General features: G+C 47.4%; 1 protein-coding gene across 1 annotated transcript in view; it reads right to left on the bottom strand.

Moving 5' to 3' along the window:
- VPS13B (vacuolar protein sorting 13 homolog B) overlaps positions 1–25,889 on the bottom strand; it is a 301,109-nt gene that overhangs the window by 112,727 nt on the left and 162,493 nt on the right. Inside the window, 6 exon segments of the mRNA XM_061554219.1 lie at positions 2,644–2,758; positions 4,582–4,765; positions 10,400–10,612; positions 13,772–13,989; positions 18,447–18,681; positions 21,376–21,506. Coding sequence (XP_061410203.1) covers positions 2,644–2,758; positions 4,582–4,765; positions 10,400–10,612; positions 13,772–13,989; positions 18,447–18,681; positions 21,376–21,506 — 1,096 coding nt within the window.

The following is a 25,889-nucleotide window of genomic DNA, read 5'->3' as shown; positions in this document are numbered from 1 at the left end:
GGCCTGGAAAAACGAAAATGTCATCCCGTACGCGGCCCCCCGGGCAAAAGCCATCGCCGTGAGTGAGCCCCAAGCAACCGAGGTATGGGGACAGGTGGGCCGTCACGTGCCCGCCAGCAGCTTCTCCGCGTGGAATCGACGCACGGGTGTGACAGTCGTCAGCGTCGCGTTAAACGAGCGCGGCACTTCACGCGTGCAGGTGTGCGCGCGTGTCCTCGCCTGCTTGAGCATGAACAAGTTTGTTTAAGCAAAGAAACTGTACGGTTGCCGTGTGTATTCATGCGTGAATTTACTGAAATGCAGAAGGGAATTTTTTTTCAATACAGGGGTTATTTTACACACACACACACACATATATACGTACATATTCCACGCAAATATTGCACGTTCCTATTCCAAATAATTTTACTCTGGACACATCTCCTTGCATAATGATGGGGGGAGGAGGAGGGGGGTTGGGGGGAGAAATCCAGACATGAATGTATGCCCAGTAAAACGTAAAGCAAGACTCCCAGGACTGAACAGCTGTCACGAGATGAAGCCAATTTGCCCTGAAAGCGAGGTTAATTGCCCCCCAAAAATTAAAGCCTCCTGGGGATGCATACATTTTTTTTTTATTATAACCAAAGGATGAAAAAAAAGAACCCTGCCTGCCCACAACGCCTGCTGACAACTTACACTCTCCAGCTAACGGGTGCGATTTATTTCGGGTCTCTCTCGGCGATACGAATTGCGCTGGAGCGTATGAGCGACACGACTTTAATGAATTGCTGAGACTCCGCCGTTGCCGTTCAGACGGCCGCGCGGCCGCATTGTTCTTCGGGCGCGCTTTCCGTCTGCTTCAGCTGACGACAAACGCCGCGGATGGATTTTTTTTTTTTACCGCCCCCCCCCCCTGCCGCCGCCGCCGCCGCCGCCCCCACCCGCCGATGGGTTTGGGATGTAACGCGAGGCTTCTAATCACGCTGCTTGTTAAGTAATGGGTGTCAAGGGGGTGCTGGATCCAGACGCAGCCACCCCCCCCACCGCACGCCCCCTCTTTAGTTGCGCACGGGAGATCCGGTTCCCCGGCATGTGTGAGGCGCAAGCCGCGGTCACAATTAACTTCTCAAGACAAGGGGTTTACCTTGCCACCCGTCGAACCTTCAGAAATTAAAATGACAAGCTAATTGTTTCGTGTCAAAAAATGCAAATGGTAAAAAAAAAAAATACGTGAAGTTTGATATTTCTTGCTCTTTTAGGAATTAGCGGGCCGTAGATTCTGTTACCTGTTTTGATTCCATGCGCGAAATATTTTAATTCAACGTGGGGGATGTGTCAAAATAGCTCATATGGCTTAGCAAAGAAAACATCAATATCCCATTCCTATCACGATTTCCTTTTCCTGACTTAATTATTTCACGTAAAATTTCACATTTTCGTACCCGAATGCCTTCCATGTGAAAGAAAGCCCACTGTGCAGCAACTAAATATTACTGCAATTATAATTTAAACGTTCTGGCAACAGCACCAAATATAACTTCACCGTTTAACCGTCTATCCTGCTCTGACCCACATCTTCCTGTTGTACGTGCTGTGGATCAACTTACACGTCAGCCATTTTACAAGTTTGAATAAGTTACATTTTACGCATTATCAGGAACAGTAACAACAAAGGCCTATGGCAATACGGACCATTTTGTTGTCATAAGGTCTGTTCACATTTACAGCCCTTTTCACGATGATAGCTTTAATTCAGGAGTCACATTTGGCCAACTGTAAGACCCCCCTGAATGGCTTTCCGCAAATTCTGAAAACTCATTCAGTGAGACAATCCGCATGTTAACTTCTGGCATGTATGCGAAAATCTTAAAATGAGTCCATCATCCGTACGTAATATTGCATCAATTAAACACACATATCTTCTCGACTATATTTAAGATTGGCTCTCTATAAACCTTAACATTTCCTGAAGGCCAATCGGCTGAAACAACTAAATCTTGTTTTACTGTCAGAGACAGAAACACCAAACCGTGTTTTAATTCACGACAGCCTTTGTCAATTCACTGCTGGATGAAGGACTCTCCATGCCTGATGATCACTGAAGCTGTTTGACCGCACTTCATCACAATGGTCAGTGCAGTTTGGTGAACAGGGCGGGAGGGGGGGGGAGCAGAACTGGCCCACGCATCACTCGTCACTGACGTTAGCCGTGACCACGAATCGAACTTAGGTCACCAGACTCAGCGCAGTGCACGGTTCAAGGCGCCACCACTTCTCGCCCTATTAACCCTTTCCCGTTCAGAGACATCTGCAAGTTGCAGGGTGGGTCTCGTTCACCGCTGAGCCTCGGGACTCATAAATGGTTAGGATTTTATTTAGAGAGGCATATCACCGTTTTTTTAGAGACATTGTACTCACCGCAGAGAACTGTCGCGACACTGACCGCACTCTATGATAGCGGGCACCAAACTGTGCAACGCACCCTCCCGCATGGCATTGTGGGAGCCATGGTACCAATAATGTTTTATTATGGAAACGGAAGAAAAACTGACGACGTGGCCGTACGTCATCGGAATGGGAAAGGGTTAACTTACGTTCATCCACAGTTTCGGCACAAACGCAGCGCACGGAGGAGCATTAAGTTCAAGGCACAGCACCCACCTTTGGCGAAAGTGGTCTACGTTGAAGTTTCCGATCTTGCACTTCACCTTGGTGTAGATGTCCTGAATGTCCACGGAGGCGCTGAGCTCCTCAAGCTCGCCAACCACACAGAGCTCTGTGAACGCGCACATGGCAGGGCAACCGTACCCCTCACACACGGAGCAACGCAGCTCACCACCCCCTTCGGCGCACGATGGCCAGCGAAAGGCACGGGCTCAGCATTGCGTGCCTCGACCCGCACGTATCCTCCAAAGTACGACAAATTTAAGCGCCATAGCGTGAAACACGTTTTTAAAGTTGGCCGTAAAATCCGGAGACTCTCTGTTGCTTTCAAAAATTGCATGTGAATGTCAACGTCCTGCGACTTTCCAAAGGCTTCTCTCATATGCTGACCACGGGGGCACAGAAATGTGCGTCGCATTTTACAGAGCATTGTTTAACAATAAAAAGTCCAAACTCGTGTGAAAAGCATTGATGTTGCGAGTCTGCCGAGACAATGGAATGAATCTGTACATTTAATTGTTTAAATGCCTCTTAGATTAAGTAGCTAAATTCAATGCACGTGCTTGTGTGACTGCGTAATGTCTCAAATTGTGTTTGTTTTCCTTTGCTCCCATTGAAATATTGCTTTTTACGTTTTTTAATTTCCTTCACAGGGATTTAAGAAAGCGGCGGCGATGCTTGCGAAATGTTAATTTATTTATCTAATTCAAAAACATTTTTTCGCCAGGATGCACGGCTGAGACGTCACTCTCAATTTGCGTCGAAGCTTCGGAGCGGCACGGGCGGAGTGAGCCCGGACGTATCGAGCAATTCTTAGGAGCCCAACAACTCCCTGCATTCAAACGCAATCACGTGACACCCCCCCCCCCCCACCGTCCCCTCACCCGCTCAGGGCTGTGCACAGGACACAGAATTTCGGAGCTCGCAGTCCTTCCGTGGGGATGTTAAACCGTCCGCCCCGCGCCCTAGCAAACCCCAGCCCTTTCCGAGACACCCTTCTCAAGGGTCAGTAGTGGTGTTCCATTATGGAAGCCAAATTAACCACGTGTTGTAAATCACAATCACACATACACGAAGCGGGGTGGGGTGGGGGGAGGGGGAAGAAAAAAACAGCACACGCACGACCTCCTTTTCTCAAGTAAGCTTATTCGCTAAACAGAGCCATGCCGCACCATGACATTTAATGCCTGCGTTGGTGCGCTCAATTAAGCGCTGCGCTTGGGGAGCGTGCGCCTCGGTCCCAGGCCTGCCCTTGTTTGCGTTCTCGTTGCGGATTCAGGAATTACAAATCGTCAATCGACGCGAACAGACATCACGCTCACATTACGGCCCACACACTACTTCTGCATGGAAATCCAAGGCATATTCGGAAAAATCTCTGACCGGCCTTCAGTTTGCATTGTCGGTATCCATTTCGTTTTTAGTTTTTGTTCTTTTACAAAAGGAAAAGGTGCAGCCGTGCAATGTTCTTGCTCGCACCACTGTTGGCGGGGAGCCTCAACGTGAAGGAACTCTAGAGAGTGCCTCTAGAGGGTATTTGGCCTCTTCTTCCACATTGGCAAGGCTTTTTGGAATAGATGTGAGTACCCAAAACTTTAGCCCAACATACACGGAGTGCCAATCGGCGAACTCCGGTGAACCCACTTACACTTTCGGGTGAACAGAGACGGGGAAGATGTAAAAGACTTGACCACTGCTTCAACGGCCGCACCAGGAGGTCGAACCCGCGACCCCTGCATCGCGAGTCTGGTGTGCTAACCATCGCACCGGAGAGCAGCATCGCTTATTTTCTTAGAACCCTCTTTAGAACGTATTAATTCCCCGCCGTATTATTTCTGGCTCGGCTCAGTCCTCGTTGCGTTAGCCGGCGTGTGCTTAGGTGCAAGCGTGCGTGCGTGCGTGCGTGCGCGCGTGCCGCGAGGACGGTGTCTGTACCGGCGGCGGCCGCGCCGTCCATGCCGTCGCGCTCATTGGCAAAGAGCCGCACGGTGAGCTTGGGGAGCATGCACTGCAGCCACACGCTGGCGCGGCTCCCACTGCCGCCCATGTGGCTGGTCTTCTGCTCCAGCGTGTCTGTGCCGCCAAACGCCGCGTCCTCGCCCGTCTGAGTGGTGTCGCCCTGCGCGGGGCAGCAGTCGCACGTGTGAACGTGTGTACGTTGAACTTCTTTCGCGCCGTACATAGACGACCGTTGCTCATCGGAGGTGCGCAGGGGGAAGGACACCAAAACAGATACAAAAAGCAGTTCGAAAGAAATTCGTTTTCAATGTTGATTTTAAAGTGCATAGCTCCAATGGCTGCCTAATATGAGAAGGAAGAGCGTTTCAGACGGCCGCAGAAGCGCACCTGAAAGCGTGCGATGCGGTGACCGTCTTACTTAGATGGTTAGCCAAAAGCTGCTGCTTCAAGCATGACAGAGTTCAAAAGAAATTAGTTTTCTGCCCGTCACTCACGAAGTGGGGAACAAGGCACGGTGGACAGCGAAGGAGGTGGGAGGCGTAAATATTCTGGATCCTTTCGAGTAAACGATTTGCCGCATTTTCAGTGTGACGATTTGATACAAGAATCAGTTTTAGTTTTTTTACCTTGTGGTTGAAAGGAAAAGTATTCGGTGGCTGGAGGGAGTCACGCAAGGCCATCATGATAAAATGCAAAATATACGGATTTAAAGGCATCGATTCTGACCATCGGGAAGGCTAAGAATTGATTGATAACTTGATGCATCGTGACACCACCGTTACACCACCGTTACCTCTCCATTGTCAACAGAAAATGAGAAAGCTTGCTATGGGAAATGACTTTTGGAATCTGGTCATGATGAAAAGATTCGTACATAGTATATTATAAGGCAAGCAAGGAAGCATCTATTCATTGTTTAAAATCGATTCATAAACCGCGATACAAGCACTGGACCGTGCACACAAGACTCTATTATTTCTGATTTAGGTTAATGATAATCTCAGGGTAAATTTAGTTTAACCTTATGTTACAATTCGGCCAAGAGAACGAATGAAACTTCAAAGACAGAACGATGCGATGAACATTACAGACGAGGCGGTAACAAATGAGACAAAAACAGAAAAGGCTCAATTATACCGAATCAAATTATAATGAATAAAATTACATTCCTTAATCGTCAAAACATTTCATCGAATCGTGGGTAGGAAAGGGTGGGGGAGGGTTCAATATTTCGTGGGAACTTGTTTTTTTAAATTATTAAATAGTTAACCATAGACATTACAAATACCAAAAAAAAGTTGACAAGCCACGTGTGTGTGTGTAACACACACTCGTGGCTTGTTAGTTGCTTATCTACATTTGAATCTTTCGTGACTGCAAGGATTCATATTCTTAGGTTTTTTCGGTAAAGTCACGTAGGTAATTTAATTTTTTTACCTACGTGACTTTACCGAAAAAACCTAAGAATATGAATAAGATGCTTATCTGTTTCTAGAAGCGCCCAACAGTGGGGAATGGTCACTCTCTCACCCCCAATGTGCAAACTCCCGGGGGGCTCTAAGCAGGGTGGGGGGGGGGGGGGACAAGGTGTGCGCTAAAGTCGCTGGGGAAAAAAAAACCTTGATCCGTAAACGTCCCCAGCTTGGATGACTTGACAGCAGTTAACGAGAGCGGAGGGAGGGGAGGGGGGCGACCGCACGTTTGGCAACCATGGTCTGATCACAACAAAGTGTGCGGAGCATGGGAAACAAGTTATTTTTTTTTCGCAATGGGAGTTAACCTCGCATGCAAGACACGCTTGCCCGAGCACAACCCCCTTGGACAAAACCAGCCTGACATCACCAGCCCGAAGCGCTAAAGCGCCGAGCCATCGCGAGGGGGCTGACATGCGAGCCTGGGTCATGCGGTTTGTGCGGTCGTCTCACTTGGCAGCAATGCAAATTTGTGAGTACACAATCATAAACAACACTCGCAACGCTTGGCGTTGCCACCAATGAAGGACGGTAAGCGCCAGAGGTCGCAACCGGGTACCCGATACCCGTACCCTACCCGATACCCGGCTACCCGTACCCGGCTGGGTACGGGTACGGGTACCCGTTTGCGACCCTGGTGCGGCCGGGTACGGGTAGACCGTGAGTCACTGGTGAGTAACTGTTTGTCACTCATTTCCCAACGTCTTGTCTCTTCTCACAATTAAAGTTCCTAGAATCAACCCACCCGCGCCTGCAACATGGATTCATCCCAGAGGTCGCAATCAGGTACCCGATACCTGTACCATACCTTTACCCGGCCGGGTACGGGGAGGGTACGGATAACCGTTTGCGACCCTGGTGCGGCCGGGTACGGGTACGGGTAGGAATCAAAACCCGTTTGCGACCTCTGGTAAGCGCTATCAATACTCTTTGGTTGTTTTGGTACAGTCACGTAGGTTAAAAAAGAAAACAATTAAATTAAATCACGACATTTCGGAGGCAACACAAGCTTCCGTCTTCAGGTGGAACCGTCACAGCAAAATTTCTGTATCGAGTGAAGAGAGCTCTAGGGGACGCGACCTTATATACTAGAATTAAGCGCTATCAAGTTGTAATAACGATACAGGGCCCTATACGCGTCGGATTCCTTCCCGCCTGTCAGCTGTGTACATGAGCTAAAATGTTTCTGTTTTCGGTTCATGGCCAGCATCGTTGGTGGTCTTTACCGAGACCCAAAAGCCAACAATTTATCATGAAAAAATTAATTCAATGTTTCAATTTGACAACTACACATTCTGATAAACGGTGAAGTCATACATTTGAAAAAAATTATATGTTTTAGGTTGAATACAAACCAAAAAAATATTGCTGACTTTCATTTGTTGGAGATATGGAGCCAAACTTTGGCTGACCACCGGCTTTTGGAATCATGTGTTTAACATTGATCCTCCAATGATTAAGGAAACATTGACAACACTCTTTACCTCAAGCAGCTGTGGCTACGTTGCCCAATCAAACGCAAAGCAGCTTTTTACAATCACACATTTGGTGATCACACACTGAAGTCAGAACCCTGGCGCACGAGGCCTATTTCCCGAAATGGGTACGGAGACAGAAAAGCGATGCTCGGCAGAGGGATTCTAGAGTCTACACGCACTTTCGTTCTTGATATTTAGAAAAATATCACACTTAGAAATCAAACAAAATCTAAATTGACAGCCAACTTCAGAGGGTTCATACTCTTAGGTTTTTTCGGTAAAGTCACGTAGGTAAAAAATAAATAATAAAAATAATAGAAATAAAATAATAAATCACGACGTTTCGGAGGCAACACAAGTCTCCGTCATCAGGTGGGGCCGTCACAGCTAAATTTACTGTATCAAGTAAATTTAGCTGATACAGTAAATTTAGCTGTGATGGTCCCACCTGATGACGGAGACTTGTGTTGCCTCCGAAACGTCGTGATTTATTATTTTATTTCTATTATTATTTCTATTATTTTTATCATTTATTTTTCTTTTTTACCTACGTGACTTTACCGAAAAAACCTAAGAGTATGAATCATTGCAGTCACGAAAGCTTCAAATCTAGAACTTCAGAGGGGTCGACATCCTCACTTTTAGTTTAGGAGGCCATCACAAGATGACCAGGGGAGCGGTGGCGCAGCAGTTAACGCAGGGTGCTAGGAGCCCGGGAACTTGCGTTTGATTCCATTGCCTTGGCCAACATCGGTGGCGAGTGAAGCCTCAATGTGTCCCTGCACTCACTAAGGTGACGGCGAAGTGAGAACAAGCAACCAACCCGCTGTAGTCGAAACACCATAGGGAGGCCTCTATCCAGCAGGAGTGTGACGAAGGGCTGTACGTTCCCACGTGACGTAATGCAACAAAGCGCGTTGATTTACGGCTCCGTGTGGCAAAACAAATCTGGCCTGCGTGGCGCAAGATTAGAGCGCCGTTGCATGCCATCGGAATGTTGCAAGTCAAAATTAAGGTCAGGGGTCAATTCAGCTCTTCATCCGCCCGGGATCGATCAAACGAGGTACCACTTTGGTGGGGGTGGCGGGGGGGGGGGGGAATGTCACAATTGTTGTTCTATGGAAAGACTCGGCCTTGCCACAGGAATGTGGGATTTTCACTTTTGGCTCAGGGCTGTGAACGGGACATGGGTGCCGTCCCTTGCTCGATTGAGCGAGGGGGACATATTTTTGGAAGAAAAAAAAACCCCATACAAAGGAATGTTAATTTTCTTGGGTTTTTTCGGTAAAGTCACGTAGGGAAAAAAATAAAATAAAAATTAATAAAAGTAAAAGTAAATTTTATTTTAATTTTACTTTTATTAATTTTAATTTTTTATCTACGTGACTTTACCGAAAAAAACCCAAGAATATGAATCCTTGCAGTCACGAAAGCTTCAAATCTAAAGGAATGTTCCTATGTACAAAAGTCCATTGCCTAAACTCTGATAGATATGCTGTAAATGTGTTGCAAATGTCGCTTTATCTATGGTGGCATGGCTGCTGTGAGTGTAGTCAAATTCAGAGCCAGACAGTGACAGGAAGGCCCTTACACGAGTGCTAATGCAATTCCGGTGATTCCGATGCTCTATTTAAATAAGCTAACCGAGTTACCGGCAAATTGCTTGAGAAAGTGCAATTTGCGGGCATTCTACCAACAAAGAAAGTAGCTGAAACTTTGAACTTCCAAAAATTAAATTACCTCGGTCCAAAGCGCATTGGTGGTCTCAGTGCACTTTCGTGTTTATAAGATTACGTGTGGCAACACATTTTCTAATTTAAATCAATTACATTACGCTTTGTAGAAACTAATTAAGAGTTCTAAACTGAAAGCCCATTACGTTTTGAACGGCATGTGCGAAATTAAATAGTCAAGTCTATTTCACATGATCCAGCGTCTTCACGTTATCTCAAAAGCTGTGGGGGAAAAATGGCCGAGGAATGAATCAAACATTTGAGAAGGAAACTGGGCACTATTTGGACACACATGTATGATGGACAACAACAGGGAAATTAAAAGTGTGTTTGTTGTTCGGGGAAAAAAATGGAAGGAACTGGAAAGAGGCTTGGTGACGACGCAAGAGATTGGTGCCAGAAAGATGTGGCAATACTTGAGCATATTGGCACAAGGCAGAGGAAAGTGGAAAGAAATCACGAAATGTGCAGTGGGCACCTACGGGCTGTCTGTTTGTATGTGTGCACGTTGAACTTCTTTCGCAACATTAACCACTTTTCAATTTAGTTTGTTGTCCTTCCCCCACACCTCCAAACAGCACGGTTGGCTAGTACGGTGCGAAAGAAGTTCAACATCTCCACCATTGGAACCTCATTTGCCAGTAAAAAATATGATAATTGGTTTATAACCCTTCTATCTGGCAACAAAACTGACACCTTTTTTACGAGGAGTCATGTTTGCATAGACCACAATACCTGCAGCCATAATGCAAACAAAAAACACAACTCTGATAATATAAGCACTGTCCTTGAAGTTGATTTGTCTTTGAGCTGTGGTGAATTGTCTTTGAGTTGTGCGCCTTTTGGCATCATCTGGTCCAACACAATGCGAGACTAGGCTCTAAGAAAAGCTGTCTCGGGTGTGGACCAATCAACTTCAAGGACAGTGCTTATATTATCAGAGTTGTGTTTTTTGTTTGCATTATGACTGCAGGTATTGTGGTCTATGCAAACATGACTCCTCGTAAAAAAAGTGTCAGTTTTGTTGCCAGATAGAAGGGTAAATAACCAATTATCAAGTTCAACATCTATATTTGATGACGACGACGACGATGACGACGGCCGCTTTCACCTCGGTGGTCGTGCAGACGTCCGCCGAGGGGCTGCAGGAGCTGGCATCGCCCTGCGCGTTGCTGACGCTGCTGCGGATGGGCGAGCCCGGCGCCAGCTGCGTGGCGGCCACGTCGGGCGACAAGGAGCTGCGCCGAAGCAGCACCGCCTCCCTCCGCTGCAGCCGGCGTGCCGTCCTCCCCATGAGGTCGCTCAGCTCCCACAGGAGCCGCAGCTGTGGGCCAGAACCGCGTTCGCAAGGCGGACGAGCGGCGGGTTTTGACAAAACGTCGATCGCACCTCCGAAATAGCAACGTTGGCTACGTACGGCGCACAGAAGTTCAACATACGTGCATCACAGAGGGAAGCGCCACAACACGAAGTTAAACTGTGTTGCAAGTTTCGATTTAAAGCTTTCGTGACTGCTGGGATTCATCTTCTTGGTTCTTTCGGTAAAGTCACGTAGAAGGGAAATAATAAAATAATAAAACATAATAAAATAATTCTCACTTATTTAATTATGTTTTATTTTTATTATTTTATGATTTCCCTTCTACGTGACTTTACCGAAAGAACCAAGAAGATGTATTGCAAGTGTTTTAGAGATAGCCCACTTCATTCCAAAACTTCTAGACACTTCGAGGCAAACCTCCATTTAAGTGTGAAATATATGAGCTCTCCTAATTGTATTGATATGCTGCTATTGCTTTTCACAAACCTGTCGGGAAGAACCCACTGAGAAGTAAGGAGGTCATTAGCTGTGCATGGATCACCCTGTACTTGTATATACGTAAAAAATGCGTTTAAACCAATTCATAATGGGCTGTTGCGAATCGCTGATTTTAATAGTAGTATATGTTTTGGTGAGCGGTGGAACATTGGGTTAGTGCACTGCTCGATGGGCCTGGCGACCCATCAGTTTATAGCCACGGCTAACATCAGTGGCGAGTGACAGCTGAACCGATCCTGGGTCATCGATTCCCCTTTCACCAACCCACACCAAACAGCAAGGTGAAGTATGGTCCAACAATCCCGAAGACCGACACAGCATCGGGGGGCCTTGATCCAGCAGTGGATTGAAAAAAGGGGGTGGGGGGAGAGGGCTTTCAAGTCTGTAACATCGTTTTTTAGACGTCCCGGTAGCATTCTGAAATGCGACGCAGAAGTTAGTCATTTAACCTCCATTTATCACGTTCACACTGCAACTTGCGTTCCATTCCAAAACGCGAACGCGGTAGTTGTGTATTTAAGAAAAAAATGTTTTGTAGATGCAAGTTTGGGGGAAAAAATGCGAGCTGTTTAGTGCCAACAAGTCTGACTGAGGGTTGGTGCAATTTCATTTACAATTCATGCCACATTTAACCTTCCCCCGACCTAAAATCCAGTCTCCTGAGCCCTTTTAAAATTGCGGCCAAATGCAGGTTTTAAACACAGCGGCCAAATTCCAATATTTTTTATTGCACTTACAAAAATGTCAGGAAGAAAAAAAAAACCCACACAAGTCAGTATTATAATACAACCTGCATGAGAGTTTAACGTCCCCGGAATTATTAACAAATTCTAAAAGCTTACCGTTTTAATATGGTGCAAAGTGAAACGCAAAGCACATCATAGGAAACTATGCGCAGAAGAGTTAGGAGGCATGTTCTGCGCTGGCATGCGTTGTGAAAATTAAGTAGGCCACGTTTTAAACGGCTTAGCAGGCATTCGTCATGTACTTCAACATGGGTGGTTCTCTCCCTACATGTGTGACGAACGTAGCACCAATGCTTCCCCGGCACGAGGCGGCGACATCCAAAGGGGAGTGAGCTGGCGAGTGGAGGGTGAGCGCACCACGTGGTGCGACGGGACAATCTATCAAGCGAACGCATGCACGTTGAACTTCTTTCGCACCGTACGTAGCCAAGGTACGAGGGAAGGACAACGGTCTACGCGCAAAAAGCAGTACTAAAGAAATGAGCCTTCAATCTAGATTTAAAAGTGAATGGCTCCAGTCGCTTCAGAATTTCAGAAGGAAGAGCGTTCCAGATGGCCGCGGAAACGCATCTGAAAGCGCGCGATGTGGTGACCGTCCTTGTACGATGGTTAGCCAAAAGCCGCTGTGACGATGACCGGAGTCCGCATGATGGTTTATGCTCCTTGACAAAATCAGCGAGGTTTTGTGGTTCAATTGTGCCAAGCACTTTGTGCGTGATGAGTGCGACCTTATGATGTATCCGTTCGGCAAGTGGAAGCCAAACGGAAGCCAACGCAGCTCGTGACCGGACGGACACGGTCGGAGTGTAGTGAGACCGTGTTCCGGAAATAAATTGGCCAACAAAAAAATACATGGAATGTTTTTTTACAGAATGACCGACGTTTCAAAGCAGCTGACATTACAAATGATGGTGTGGCGAGCCAGACGTTTAGCGATAAATTGTAAAACAGCCACTGTGAAGACGGCGGCCTGGTTTACAAAACAGTCTGACATTCAAGTTGCATGTGTAATAAGGCAAATAGTTGTTTCCCCAATATTATTTCCATATGTATCGGTGTTTTGGATCAGTTTTATGAAAACGAATATAATTTAAATCTTGTTTTTCGAGTCGTTGACCGTGGTTTGGAATATTTAGACTTCTTTACAATGCTATTAAACTGCTCAATTATTGAACATTATTTATACTCAACTTGTGTAAAACTAATCTCGCATTATACACGCAGTACAGTACTTATTTGTGTATTACAAATAAATACATGATCAGGTGACCATGATGTTGGAGACCACAACTCACAATCGGAAAGATGAATGTTCAAATTACGGTCGGGTCTCAACTCTCCCATTGCTCTCGGGCCGATAAAATGTGTACCGCTCTGAGGGAAGTCACTGCGCATGAGAGGTTGTTACGTACCACCCCACATAATAATTGAAGGCCGAGTCAACCTAAAGGAGGCCAAAAACAAGTTCAGATACTACCTGCCACTCGAGTCAGCCTGAGGCTGGGAGTCAAATTCAAGTCGACAAGTTCACTGAACCACTGTGCCACCACAAGCGCACGCAGACACGCTCACACAAATATTTCCGTAGACCCTTAACAGACTGGAGGGGCAAGTGCGGTTAGGGGGCAGCACCTATGAAGGCCGGCACGGCACACGAGGCGGTGGGTAGCCAGCACCACGTCCGGCCGCCTTCGTCTCCCTAGTGGCGATGATGTTTACACACCACACCAGGTACTCATTTGAGGCTGAGTCGACCTAGGGGAGGCCCAGGACCAATTCAGATATTAAAACTCGGGTCGCCAGGGTTCGTAGAGCAGCTCCCTAACCTTTTAACAGACTGCTGGGGCAAGTGCCATTAGGAAGCACTCTCACACACACACGCACACACGCACGCTCATACACACGACCGAGACCGGACCTGCGCGCTGCAGGCTCGGACTTCCACGGGCAGCAGATCCACGTGGAGGCACACCACGTAGGCCTGGCCCTGCGCATCGCCCGGCTGCTTGTCGGAGGTGACGGCCAGCGTGGACGTGCAGCCCGCCGGCTCCAGCAGCGACAGAGCGGCGTGGGGCCCGGCGAGCAGCGTGTAGGCGCTCACGTCACTCAGGCTCACCGTCCACGGGAAGGCGTTGCCTGCGCGCCACACAGCGACAGGGCACAGGTAGGCGGTGGGAAGGGGGGGGGAGCAAGAGGGTCAGGCGACTCGATGAGATAGCCATCGCTGTTACCGTCAGCCATGTTCTATTCACTGCTAGATAAAAACATCCACCCCCCCAAGTCGTGGTCATCTCTCGCGTTGCCACGATGTGACAATCCGTCGAGCACCTGCATACGAGCTGATTTTTTTAAATCAACCATTTTTATTTTACCAGGTAAGGCCCACTGAGCTATGTAGCTCTTTAGCAGAAGCGACCTGGCCACAAATGATAGCTCAACGAAGTGGCTTATCGTGTGGACATTAACAGCTGCCAAGTACTCTAAACGCGCGTTGACTTTGAATGTGGACGGAAAAACCGGGGGACCCCGCAGAAAACCCCACATGACCAAGGGGAGAGAGACACGCAAACTCCAAATATACAGCAGCAGACGTCAGGGTCAGGGTCGTACCCGCGACCTCCTGTGTACCAGGCGAGGTAGTTAACATCTTGCCAAAGTGGTGTATGTCCCTCTCGGGCAAGTTGCCTCCTTTGACTGCCACTGATTGCTAAAGTTAACGTGTTTTTGTTATTCAAGTGCACGTTGCCACTATGACGTGTGGATCATATATATGCAAAATCGAGAGGAAACGTACAAGAAGTGCGCTCAGCAAACAAGAGATATCTTGCGGAGGGACACGACTGGAAAACACAGCAGAGCACGCGTACCGAGAAAGGGTAACGAAGGCGGCAGGGAAAAATATGGGTGAAGTGAACAGGTGAATGAGAGTGGATCAGAGAACTTTTGGAAAAGCTGAACTATTTGACGAAAGCCAACAAAAAACGATATTGCGAAAGAAGAGGTGTTTTAATCAGTGAAAATGTCCTGCTATGACGCACGGAGGAGAAACGCGGACAACGACAACAACAAACAAGGAACAAAAAGGCTGGAAAGTGCAACCAAGAAGCATGTAGCCATGTACGCTTGGAATTACATTGAGAGGCGGGAAGAGGTGACACCGCATTCGACGACAGACGGAAGGTAGCGAGGCATCAGGTTGAGTGTTAAGAAAGGCAAATCAGCTTGGCAGGCAGGTCACGCCACTCGAAGGAACGATAACTGGTGGTCGAGACTAACGCCTGAAATTTCGATTTAAAGCTTTAGTGACTGCAGGGATTCATCTTCTTGGTTCTTTCGGTAAAGTCACATAGAAGGGACGGCTGCTTGCGTTGTGGCCGAAACGTCGTGAGAATTATTTTATTATGTTTTATTTTTATTATTTTATTACTTCCCTTCTACGTGACTTTACCGAAAGAACCAAGAAGACTAACGCCTGAGTGATAGCTAGAGGAAGGAGGACATCCCTAGCTGACATCCACTAAGCAGGTGTGGTGGTGAAATCAGCTCGTGCGCAGGTCCTCGGTGGAACGCCACGTTGCAGGACCGTAAGAGTTGGCCATGGCTTGGGGATATTTTCATCTAGCAGTGGATAGATTGTGACAATGATTAATGAGCAGGGGCATGGACGGAAACATGGTTTAGAAATAAACGCGTGATTTTTCTCTGGGGCTATGTGAATGATCTGGTTTCTTGTACTCACTCACTCCGACAGGGCATGGAACGAATTGTGTCCCAAACTTGTGCGTGGAATTATATAACTACATTTGGGTTTTTGTTAAAATAATATTTTGATAATAAGTGTTTGTGGTAACACGAAGTTTTGACATGTGCTGATTTTATGGTTTTAAGAGATGCATATTAACAGAACAAATCGCTACATTATCATTATAATTACAGTATTGTTATTACACTGGAGTGTCACTTGTAGTCTTGGACAAAACTCAAAAGTGATCAGCAGAACACGATGCCTTTTCTATATGGAAATTATCTAATCACCACTTTAAAATGCCATCGTTAATAATCGTGAATTAAAAAATACACCGAAGCAGCTTGACCTTTTGGCCAGATGTACGACTTCTTTGACGCTTAAAAGCTATGACTTTTGCCAGCATTCAAAAGGAGCGTGACACATGAAGCATGAACACTGCAAACAAATAACAACCGGGCCAAGTGTAAAAAAAAAATCACCCAGAAGGGAAACCGTTTGGGTTATATTCCATTGTTGTCACAAACGAAAAGATTAATTCCTCTCTCTCTCTCTCTGGCTCCAAATTAATTGTGCACGGAGAAATGTTTCAAGCAATTTTTCTTGCCTGATTTCATAGCGCACTGTGCCAGCGTGCGAGGAGCCAAGCGGTCTAAACTATGGGGGGGGGGGGGGGGGGGAACCAATCAAATTGACAGGGAAAAAGCACCAATCGGGTGGCACCGTGACGCCGTGCCAAGCAAGGTGCTCACGTTTCTCAGGTCAGGAGCAACACGCACAAGAATTAATTTGAACTTTGCCCCACTGCTATCTGTCTCTGGCAAAACAATTGGCCGAGTCGGCCCGCGTTGGGAGATGTTGCGAACGTGTTTCCTTTCCCTTAAAAAAAAAAGAGTCTGATCCTCTCTGGTGACCACCCCTGGCTTGGAGCATTGACTATGATTAAGCATGCTCCCATGTTTCTAATTAGCTCGCATGTTAACCCAGAGTGGGGGCAGCGGGTGGGGGGGGGGAGAAAACAATTGAAGCGCATTGGTATTCTAAGAGCGTATCATTCTTACTGCCATGTAACTGCGTGACACAGCTGTGTGTGCAGGAACATGTGAACACAGAGCTCCAAGGTGGTTAGCCGATGCTCTGGGAATTGCCACCGGCAATCTAACACCGTTGCGGAAGTTCTCCACCTGCGAAATATTATTCAGAGACTCACTGCAATTGCGGCTGTCTTGACAATGATTTATGCCCTTTAAAAGTAGTTACCAAGTGATACTTATAATTGTGGGGTGTGAGTAATTTGTTTGCAGGGAAAAAAAAAAAATGTGCTCTTTTTTTTCTTCTTTCACGTGAACGCGTTTAAGTCGCTAAAAAATAAATATAGTAGAATTTCTAGGAACAAGATCATCATCTTACATCCTTACGAGCTACAACATCTGCTCGCAAAAATGTTGCTTTTTTTGGGGTCATATTTGTAAATTAATATTTTATTTCAAAGTCTCTGGGAAGTTCATGCCGAAGACAAAGCAGAATAAAAAAAGCACATCTTTCGCTCTGAGCCACGAACAGTTTCTTGAACAAATGATCGCTTAAACATCAAAGTCATTTGCCATTTTTTACAGAAATATCCATTCAACAACGCTAATTACATACAGGCAGTAGGCTCCAAAGCATAGAAAAAACACTGTACTCTCTGCCACAAAAAATACCTTTCAATTTCACTCTTTATTATTTTCACAATAAAATATTTGCCCTGTGCGTGAATTTCATACAACATGGTACAATTCGTTTTCCTCGATTATGAATCATTTTTAAAACAAGTCACGCACCGGCAAAGCACGATGCTGCGACTAAGCAGGTGGGCACGAGAGGAGGCATCTGGTGACAGCTTCTTTGACGCCAGTTCCTCAAACAGTGTATTTTGTATTTACACAGCAGTGTGTTGTAATGAAGACAAAAGAGAACCCGAGTTTATACTGTCAACACGGGCCACCCACAAAGAACATAGGAATTTAGGTGCCGGGTGATTTTTTTTTTTACTTTCGGGAGGAACGTTGCTGTGCTGCTGAAAGGGTGTGTCCTGTTTCCAGCATCGTTGTAAAAAGGTTCCTATTCGAGCCGCATAGAAGCTGGCGCTGTTAGCGAGCGCCTATTCACGCCGATACAGCGTAGAAGGCAGTAGTTGCTGCCAGCAGAGCCAAGTGGCTGCCTCGGCCTACTAATTTCTGACGGTAACAGACCGCGCGGCAAAATAGTCGACGTCAAGATTCCGATTGCCGCTGACGCGCATGGCCAGGAAATTATCGCAGGTCACCCGCGCCCCAGCAGAGTGCGCTAACAGCTCCCCAGAAAACTTCACGCGCAGACACGCATACACACAAACATGCAGATCTATACACAGATATCCATTCTTTAGGCTTACAGACTTGCTGTTATAGTGAGCACGTTTTAGCTGAGATAATCTATGACAGAGTGATGTGGCCAGCACCACGCCCAGCCACCTTTGTTTTCCCGGTGATGATGTTTTTTTCATACCGGACCGGGTACTTATTATTTTAAGGATACGACAATCTAGACAAAGTCCAAGATAAGTTCAGATATCACTCGCCACGAACATTAGGCTTGACCAAAAATGGAACGGAGGCAGCCGGATTGATAGCGGACCGCGCTTAACTACTGCCCCACCACCACTCCACCACCGACAAGCAAGGGCGACGCAGCCTTCACCACACCTGCGCATCCTTTATCTCCCCCGGTGTTGATGTTTATGACACAACTACACCGCAAGGGGTACTCACATTTAAGGCCGTGTCGAATCCATAAACACAACACACCACCACCGGACAACTCTCACCTTCCTGGTGAATTGGGCGCAAGGCGTCGAAGGGGATCTCTTGCAGCACCGCCGTGTGCTTGTGGCCGGCGCTGATGGCGCGTCCACGCGGCAGGCACACCACCAGGGTGCCGGGCATCGTGCGGGGCCCCAGGAACCACTCCCGCACCGCGCCGGGGATGGCGTTGGGCCCCGGCGCCGCTGACACGGACAGGTGGTCGCTCGGCACCGTGACACACCATGCCTCCAGGTCCACCTGCAGCGCCGCGGATGGCGAGATGTTAACTCCCTCCCCTGGTATGCAGGAGGTCGTGGGTTCGATCACGACCCTGACGATGCCTGTTGTATATTTGAAGTTTGCGTGTTTCTCTCTCCCTCTCCCCGTGGTCGTGTAGATTGTTCTCTGGTTTTTCCCTTCAAGTTTAGAAAATGTGTGTTCAGATTTTTTTTGCCCGCTACAAATTTCCAAATGATGAGCCACTTCTCGTTGAGCTATCATTTGTGATAGCCAGAGGACTTCTGAAAAAGGAGCGATATAGCTCAGTGGGCTTTACCTGGTCAAATAAAAAAAACATTGTTGAACAATAGTTTATGGCAGATGTCGCGCACGTACCCTGGCCCAAGCCAAAACTTTATTTCCCACGAGCGCAAACAAACAACAGCAGAACACCACGTGCAGTGTTGAATACTAGACGACAACCTGGAAAAGTCTACGACCCCAAATTAAGCGTCTGGTCTAATCGAGTCGGATTTCGGAAGCTAGGAAGGGGGGGGGGGGGGCGAGCCTGAATCGTGGTCGAATAGATAACTAGCATGCATAACAGGTTGCTATAGGTTGCGGGGCTACCCTATGTGCAGCAGAGGGCAGCGGAAGCAACATCCGTTGTACCGTACGTCTATGCTCCGACGCGTCGAGGCCTTTATCAAACCGTCCTGAGCAACAGCGCGGTAAAGTAGGGTCAAACAACCGCCATGATCCATATCGCGTGGGGAGGGACTCATTCAGCAGTGGATTGACAAAAAGGCTGTGACGTGTAAAGCAGTAAAATATACAGTATGCTCACATTGTAGGCAATTGCAGAACGTGGGTCATTTCCTGAAATGCTAGCTCAAATATATATTTTTCTCCTGTAAGGCAGTGTTAATGACAAATGGGTGTTTTTGTGTTTTTATACATTTAATCACCCGCCCTGAAACTCCCAAACTCGCTGGGTTGGGAGCTGGCCAAGGGCAATGCAGTGGAGCAAGTGGGTTCATGACCCACATGCACATACATTGAAGTGTTATCCCGTGGTATGCATGGTGGGTTTTCTCCAGGCACTCCGGTTTCCTCCGTCATTAAAGAGGAAACTGGCCAAATATCCTAACTAGGACCATATTGCAAAATAGGTTTCATCCTAAGCGAGGCTTTCTTCGATGAATAAAGGACATGCGTGTATTGATTTGGCTTGACCGAACTATCCTTTGCAATAACCTTACGGTTTCAAATGACGATGGAACTTGACGTGCGGAGATATTTATACGTTCCTTCTGCTACGGGATTATTGAACGTCATGTGAGTTTGTATATTGCGAGATTTTTTTTTTCCTGCAGTAAAATGTTTAATTTCTGGTGCCAACACGAAACGCATGAATGTTTAAATGTTTATTTTAAATAAATAAACGCAGTCGAAGCAAAGTGGAGATATTCCACTTTGCGATTCGCCATCGCCGTGCGGTTGAGGCACGAGGAGGAGGAGGGGGGGGGTAAAGGGGCTGGCGCAGCTGTACGTGTTAGCGTTGCGTTAATGTGCATCACGCTGAACAAACAGTTATTATTTTGTCCAATAAGTCATGTAAAACATATCGCTACACTCCCCAAAAACAACACGGCGAGCAGAAATTTGGAGGCCTTCTTGGAACGTTCGCCTCGTCCTGTTGTGACGCGTCGTTTTTAATAACGCTTAAATATGAAGCAACTAAAAAAAAATCGTATTAATAATATGAAAGGAAAGAAACAACAATTCCATAGAGCTCGAAGCCATTTGCTCAGTGTCAACAAGACCATCGTGGCGGGTTTTTTTTTTCTGTTGCTCCATGCGGCTTGAAGCGCCTGTCGCTTGGGGCATTCAGTCGCTCAAACGTCGCTCTGGCTCGGCAGGAGAACGAAGCAGCCAGAATTACGCCTTGGCCCAAAAGCAACGTTGGGCCCTTTGAGAAGGGGGATATGACTTTGTCGACAGCGTTGGGCTACTCTTGTCCACTACGCTGACCCCGGTGGCCTTAGATTGCTACGGAACGCCGTGGGGACATTCAACAGCTGCAAACGATATAACGAAAGCAACAATAATTGGTTTATTTGAATATCGGACGATTCTCCATGCGCTCCCCAAAAAAAGGACAATATCCGGTACTCGTGAGTTTCAATGAGGCAATCTTTGACAAAAATAGGAGTGCGTATGCCAGAATATCCTACGCTGTGAATCAAAAATGTAATAACAACAAGCCCCACAATGGTAATTGCTAAGCAATTGTAATTGTTAATGAGACAGTGGGGAGAAGTTGCTTTTTGTCCTCTCAGAGGAACACTGGGCTACTTTCATGATCTCCATACACATATTTGTAATCTCCATTGAGGATAACTGAAGTTCATCTAAGAATGACAACGAACTGATGCAATAATAGAAAGTAATACGTTAACGCTGCCTATTTCTTTATAAGCATACATTGTGAAAAGTTCCACGTTACTGGGCTTAAGCACAATGCAGTGCGAGACACCTCGGATGAGCACGGGCAGCAACGTACGCTGCGAAAGAAGTTCAACATACAAACGAAGTGAAATGCAGGGCGCATAAACTGCAGGTGAGTCCCCTACCGACGTGCTGCAGCTCAATGTGTGTGTACGTGTGTGACAAATGCGGGGTGAGAATCACCTCACTGTGTTCAATGCGGAAGCAGGATGTGCTACTAACCTGCAGGGTGAGCCTCTTGACCCCTTCCCAGAGCTTGCCGATCAAGCCCGTAACCCCGTCGTGCGCTGCCTCCCCTGCGCACACGGCCTCACGAGCGGGCGGCTTCGCCGGGCCAGGCAGCACACGCGACTCTGCCAAACAAAGATAAAGATCCCCCCCCCCCCGTGTAGCCTTAAGAGACTGTTGGGACAGCGAGCAGCACCTATGAAGGCCGTCAAGGCACACGAGGGGGTGGGTGGACAGCACCACGCACGGATGCCTTTGTCTCCGTGGCAGCGATGTTTACACACCGCACCAGGTACTCATTTGCGGCCGAGTCGACCGAAAGGAAGCCTGGGACCGGTTCAGATAATCGTCACAGGTGTTGGCCGTGAGCAGGAATCGAACTCGGAATCACCGGGTTCCTAGTGCAGCGCGCTAACCGCTCCCCTATACGCGGTACACGCCACTCGACGCACGTACCCACACACACAGGCAGAACACAGACACCTGGGTTATTTCTCAACTTCGCATAAATCGTTCCATCTGCCGAACGAATATCGGAGCACGGCGGTCGGACCACGCATCGCATGTCTGGTCGCAAAATTAATAAATCAATTAATTACGTATAACCGGGGCACGTGCTGCTGTGGGAATTGACGGCGGAGACGCGTGGGGAAGCTGTGGAAGCAATCCGGCTAAAGCGACGCCAGACTTCGGAGCAATGATGTGGACACGGCAGCGGGGAGTTGATCATTCAACCGCAGGCCAAAGTCATTTGGCTCGAACTACTGATACGCCGGGTGTTCTCGCGCATGTAAAAGTATCCGAATGTCATGAACCGAGCATAAGAAAACGGGCGTGCAGTCTGCTGCAGAGCTGCAGAGCGCTCACTCGGGCTGCGTGTACAATGGCAGGGGGTGGAATGGTGCATTGGTTCGTCAATTAATGTCAAGGCTCCCGCTCATGATAGACGCATCAAATTGCTTATGGAGGAACATATATATATAAATCTTGACTTAAAGCTTTCGTGACTGCAGGAATTCATATTCTTTCGGTAAAGTCACGTAGATAGGTTATTTGAACCTATCTACTTGACTTTACCGAAAGACCAAAAACACATTCCTGCGGAGGGAGCTGGTAGGAACGTTGGGTTGCTCGGTCAATGGCCGGGGTCAACGGCGGCGTGGTGTATTCCGCAAATATGGCCGACTGTGAGGGCGGGCACAAGCCGGCGTGAGTAGGTTAAATATTGAGTTTTATAAGGGCACCACGGGGTGACCAGCCCCTCCTCACCCAGCCCCTCCCCACCCTCCCCACCCAGCCCCTCCCCACCCTCCCCTCCCCACCCAGCCCTCCCCACCCAGCCCCTCCCTCCCCACACTCCCCAGCCCTCCCTCCCCTCCCCACCCAGCCCCTCCCTCCCCACCCAGCCCCTCCCTGCACTGACGGACACAATAATCCCCTGTGGGCTGGTGTAACCAGGAGGTTCCTACCAGTATAATAACATACATATTTGTTTAATTGGTGCATGTTTTATGTAATGGGTTCACGTCACCTCTGCATCCACGAGTCAGACGCACCGTCGTTAACCGCAATGTAAATTAAATAATTCATTTTGGATCGTGACGCTGAGTGGAGACAATTACTGTATTCTCAAAATTATGAAGACACACTTTTTATTTTTTAGCGCAATAATTTGGGAGTGTGTCGTTTTTTTATCCAGGAGGTGCGGGTGGGGTGTGTGACCAGGTTTGGATAACCATATGGACACCGGGCATAAGTTCTGCGTGCCTCTTACTATCTTATGAAGCTGGAGAAAACGGTCGTTGAATTTCCAAGGGAGCGCTGGGGTGGAGGCATCGATGTGTTTAAGGTCCCTATCTTAAAGCTTATCTGTTTGCAATTGCATATCGGTCCGTGTAGGCTACGTTCCTTTCACATTGTTTTTAAGTCTTTTTTTTTTACTCAGTTTAATCTATTAAGGGTTTTATTCGTCAAGGGTGAGGCCTTGGGTGAAGGGCGCTGTGAGTTTTAGTTGGTTAATCGTTCCACCTCTAGCACATGGGATTAACAACTGTGTGCGGCTTCCACACAACACAACACTCCACGAGTGATTTGTATCGCGATCCGTCACTTGGTGACTTCCCCTACACTCAGTGGTATCGGCACATGGAATATGGGAATGAAATGAAGGATGTGTTTAATTTGTATGCGTTCGTAACCAGAATAACACTGGTAGCTTTATTTGTGATTTTAAGCAGAGATACAAATGTAGCGGGATTGTACTTGACAACTTGCACGTTAGATAATAAACAGATAATAAAGTATAAATCCTGATAAGTGCATTTACGCAAATAATTTATATGTATCTCTTTAGTCTGCCCAGCAGCAGATCTTTAACTAAAACCTTTCACATCCTGTCCTATCTTGGGCCCTCCGTCTTCACATTATCATGATCATTATGCTCGGCATGTTTAAATGAATATTTAATTATATATAAATACACACTGCATATACATTTACAGGTTATTAAACTGCGTCGTTTCGGAACCAAGTTCACCTGCCGAATCAGTACCGGCCAGCAAAAGGACGTACATTTTTGCCATGTTATTTTCAACCGCCAATCAAGCCACAATGCTATGACCTCCGACTGAAAACATTAGCCAGCAGGCATATACCTGTCCGCGCAGGAACACGTGTCACATCTCTACCTGCCCGGCGACGATCAATAACACACCTGCGTGAGCTACGGCGCTAAAAAAACACGCGTCCTTGAGGAGCACTCAGCGACCGCGCCGCAGAAAATCCCGCGTTGTATAAATAAGCCGCTTCCTGTTGGCGCGAGAGAGAGAGGGAGCGCAGACTGTATACACGTCCTCGGGGACATTGCCGGAGTGTCACGCGTTGTGCGCCGGGCCCCTCGCCACTCGCCGTCCGCGGCGCGCACAACGCTCGCGGGAGTCTGCGGCACGGGGCGGCTCGAGTTACGATGCACTCTCAGGAACCACGCTGACGGTTGAGACGCAGACGTCCAGACGGATTGCTCGCGTGATGCCAGACACACACACACACACATACCGGGTTTAAAGCCGCACGTGTCGATAACCGACTTTGGGGTAGCGTGACCAAATCAAATGTTTGGCGCTACCCCCCGTTGGAAATTTGCGACAATCAAAATGGACACGGCGGCGGTGGATTATAATAGCTCGCACTAATAAGGTAGCACTCATTATACACAAAGTGCTTGCCACAAATTAACCTCGATACCTTGCTGAGCTCGTCAAGGAGCATAAACCATCAGGCAAACTCCGGTCATCCTCGCAGCGGCTTTTCGCTCACCGTCAAACAAAGACAGTCACAGCATCGCATGCTTTCAGATGCGCTTCTGCAAGCCGTCTGGAACGCTCTTCCATCCGATATTAGGAAGTCATTGGAGCGATCCACTTTTACGCCTAGATTGAAAACTAATTTCCTTAGAACTGCGTTTTGTGTTTAGTTTGTTGTCCTTCCCCCGCACCTCTGATTCGCACGGTTGGCTATGTACGGTGTGAAGGAAGTTCAACACACATACACACGGCATGGTAATGCCAGTAAATTATCCAGCAAGTCCTTATCGAATCTTAAGATTCGTTTCAGAAAGGGTCCTACTACATCGGGAAATGTGTTGATATTATCATTGTTACTTCTGTTTACCCGGGAAAGGCTCACCGAGTCTCAAGACTCTTGTTCAGGATGATCCTGCCAAGTTTTCGCAGTCGGGGTGATGTTGCAATGGGTAATCCCAATGCAGTAATGTGCAGGTTAAATGTTAAGCATTGTGATGTGTGGCCAATTTCTATTCCATTAAAGAGTGTTCCAGAGAATTAACAAATCAGTCGAGCCAAATATAAACACTAAATGTTGTAAAAGCCTCATTTAAGACTCAAAAATCTCTTTAAAAAGTATTCTGATTGGGATGCTTGACCGATGAACTTAATTAACGTTTGACCAATTCATGTTCATTTTTGCATATGGGAGGAACCCTGAGTAGCCAAAGAAGACCCTTGCTGGCAGAGTTGACACTCAACACAGCCATCTCATAGCCACCTCTCAGGCCCGTGCCTACAACGCCTGGCAAGCCCTGGGAGTTGCCTAGACAAGTGCTAACGAGGCTCAAGCCTGCTTAGCTTTCTGCGAACTGATGAGATCGGGCGGAGGGCGGGCGGGCGGGAAGTACGCACTGCCTAAAGAATCACACAAGATCAATGGCTCTATGGGAACCTCATTTGCCAGTAAAAATATGATAATTGGTTTTTTACCCTTCTATCTGGCAACAAAACTGACACCTTTTTACAAGGAGTCATGTTTGCATAGACCGCAATACCTGCAGTCATAATACAAACAAAAGACGTAACTCTGATAATGTGCACTGTTCTTGAAGTTGATTGGACCACACCCGAGACAGCTTTCCTTAGAGCCTAGTCTCACATGGGTTGGACCAGATGACGCCAAAAGGCGCAGATAGAAGGGTAAAAAAACAATTATCAAGATCA

This window comes from Lethenteron reissneri, chromosome 19 (genome assembly GCF_015708825.2).
Source record: "Lethenteron reissneri isolate LAM-NWPU_2019-01 chromosome 19, ASM1570882v1, whole genome shotgun sequence".
In the NCBI taxonomy this organism is placed as follows: Eukaryota; Metazoa; Chordata; class Hyperoartia; order Petromyzontiformes; family Petromyzontidae; genus Lethenteron; species Lethenteron reissneri.
This window is presented reverse-complemented; position numbering and strand designations above follow the sequence as displayed.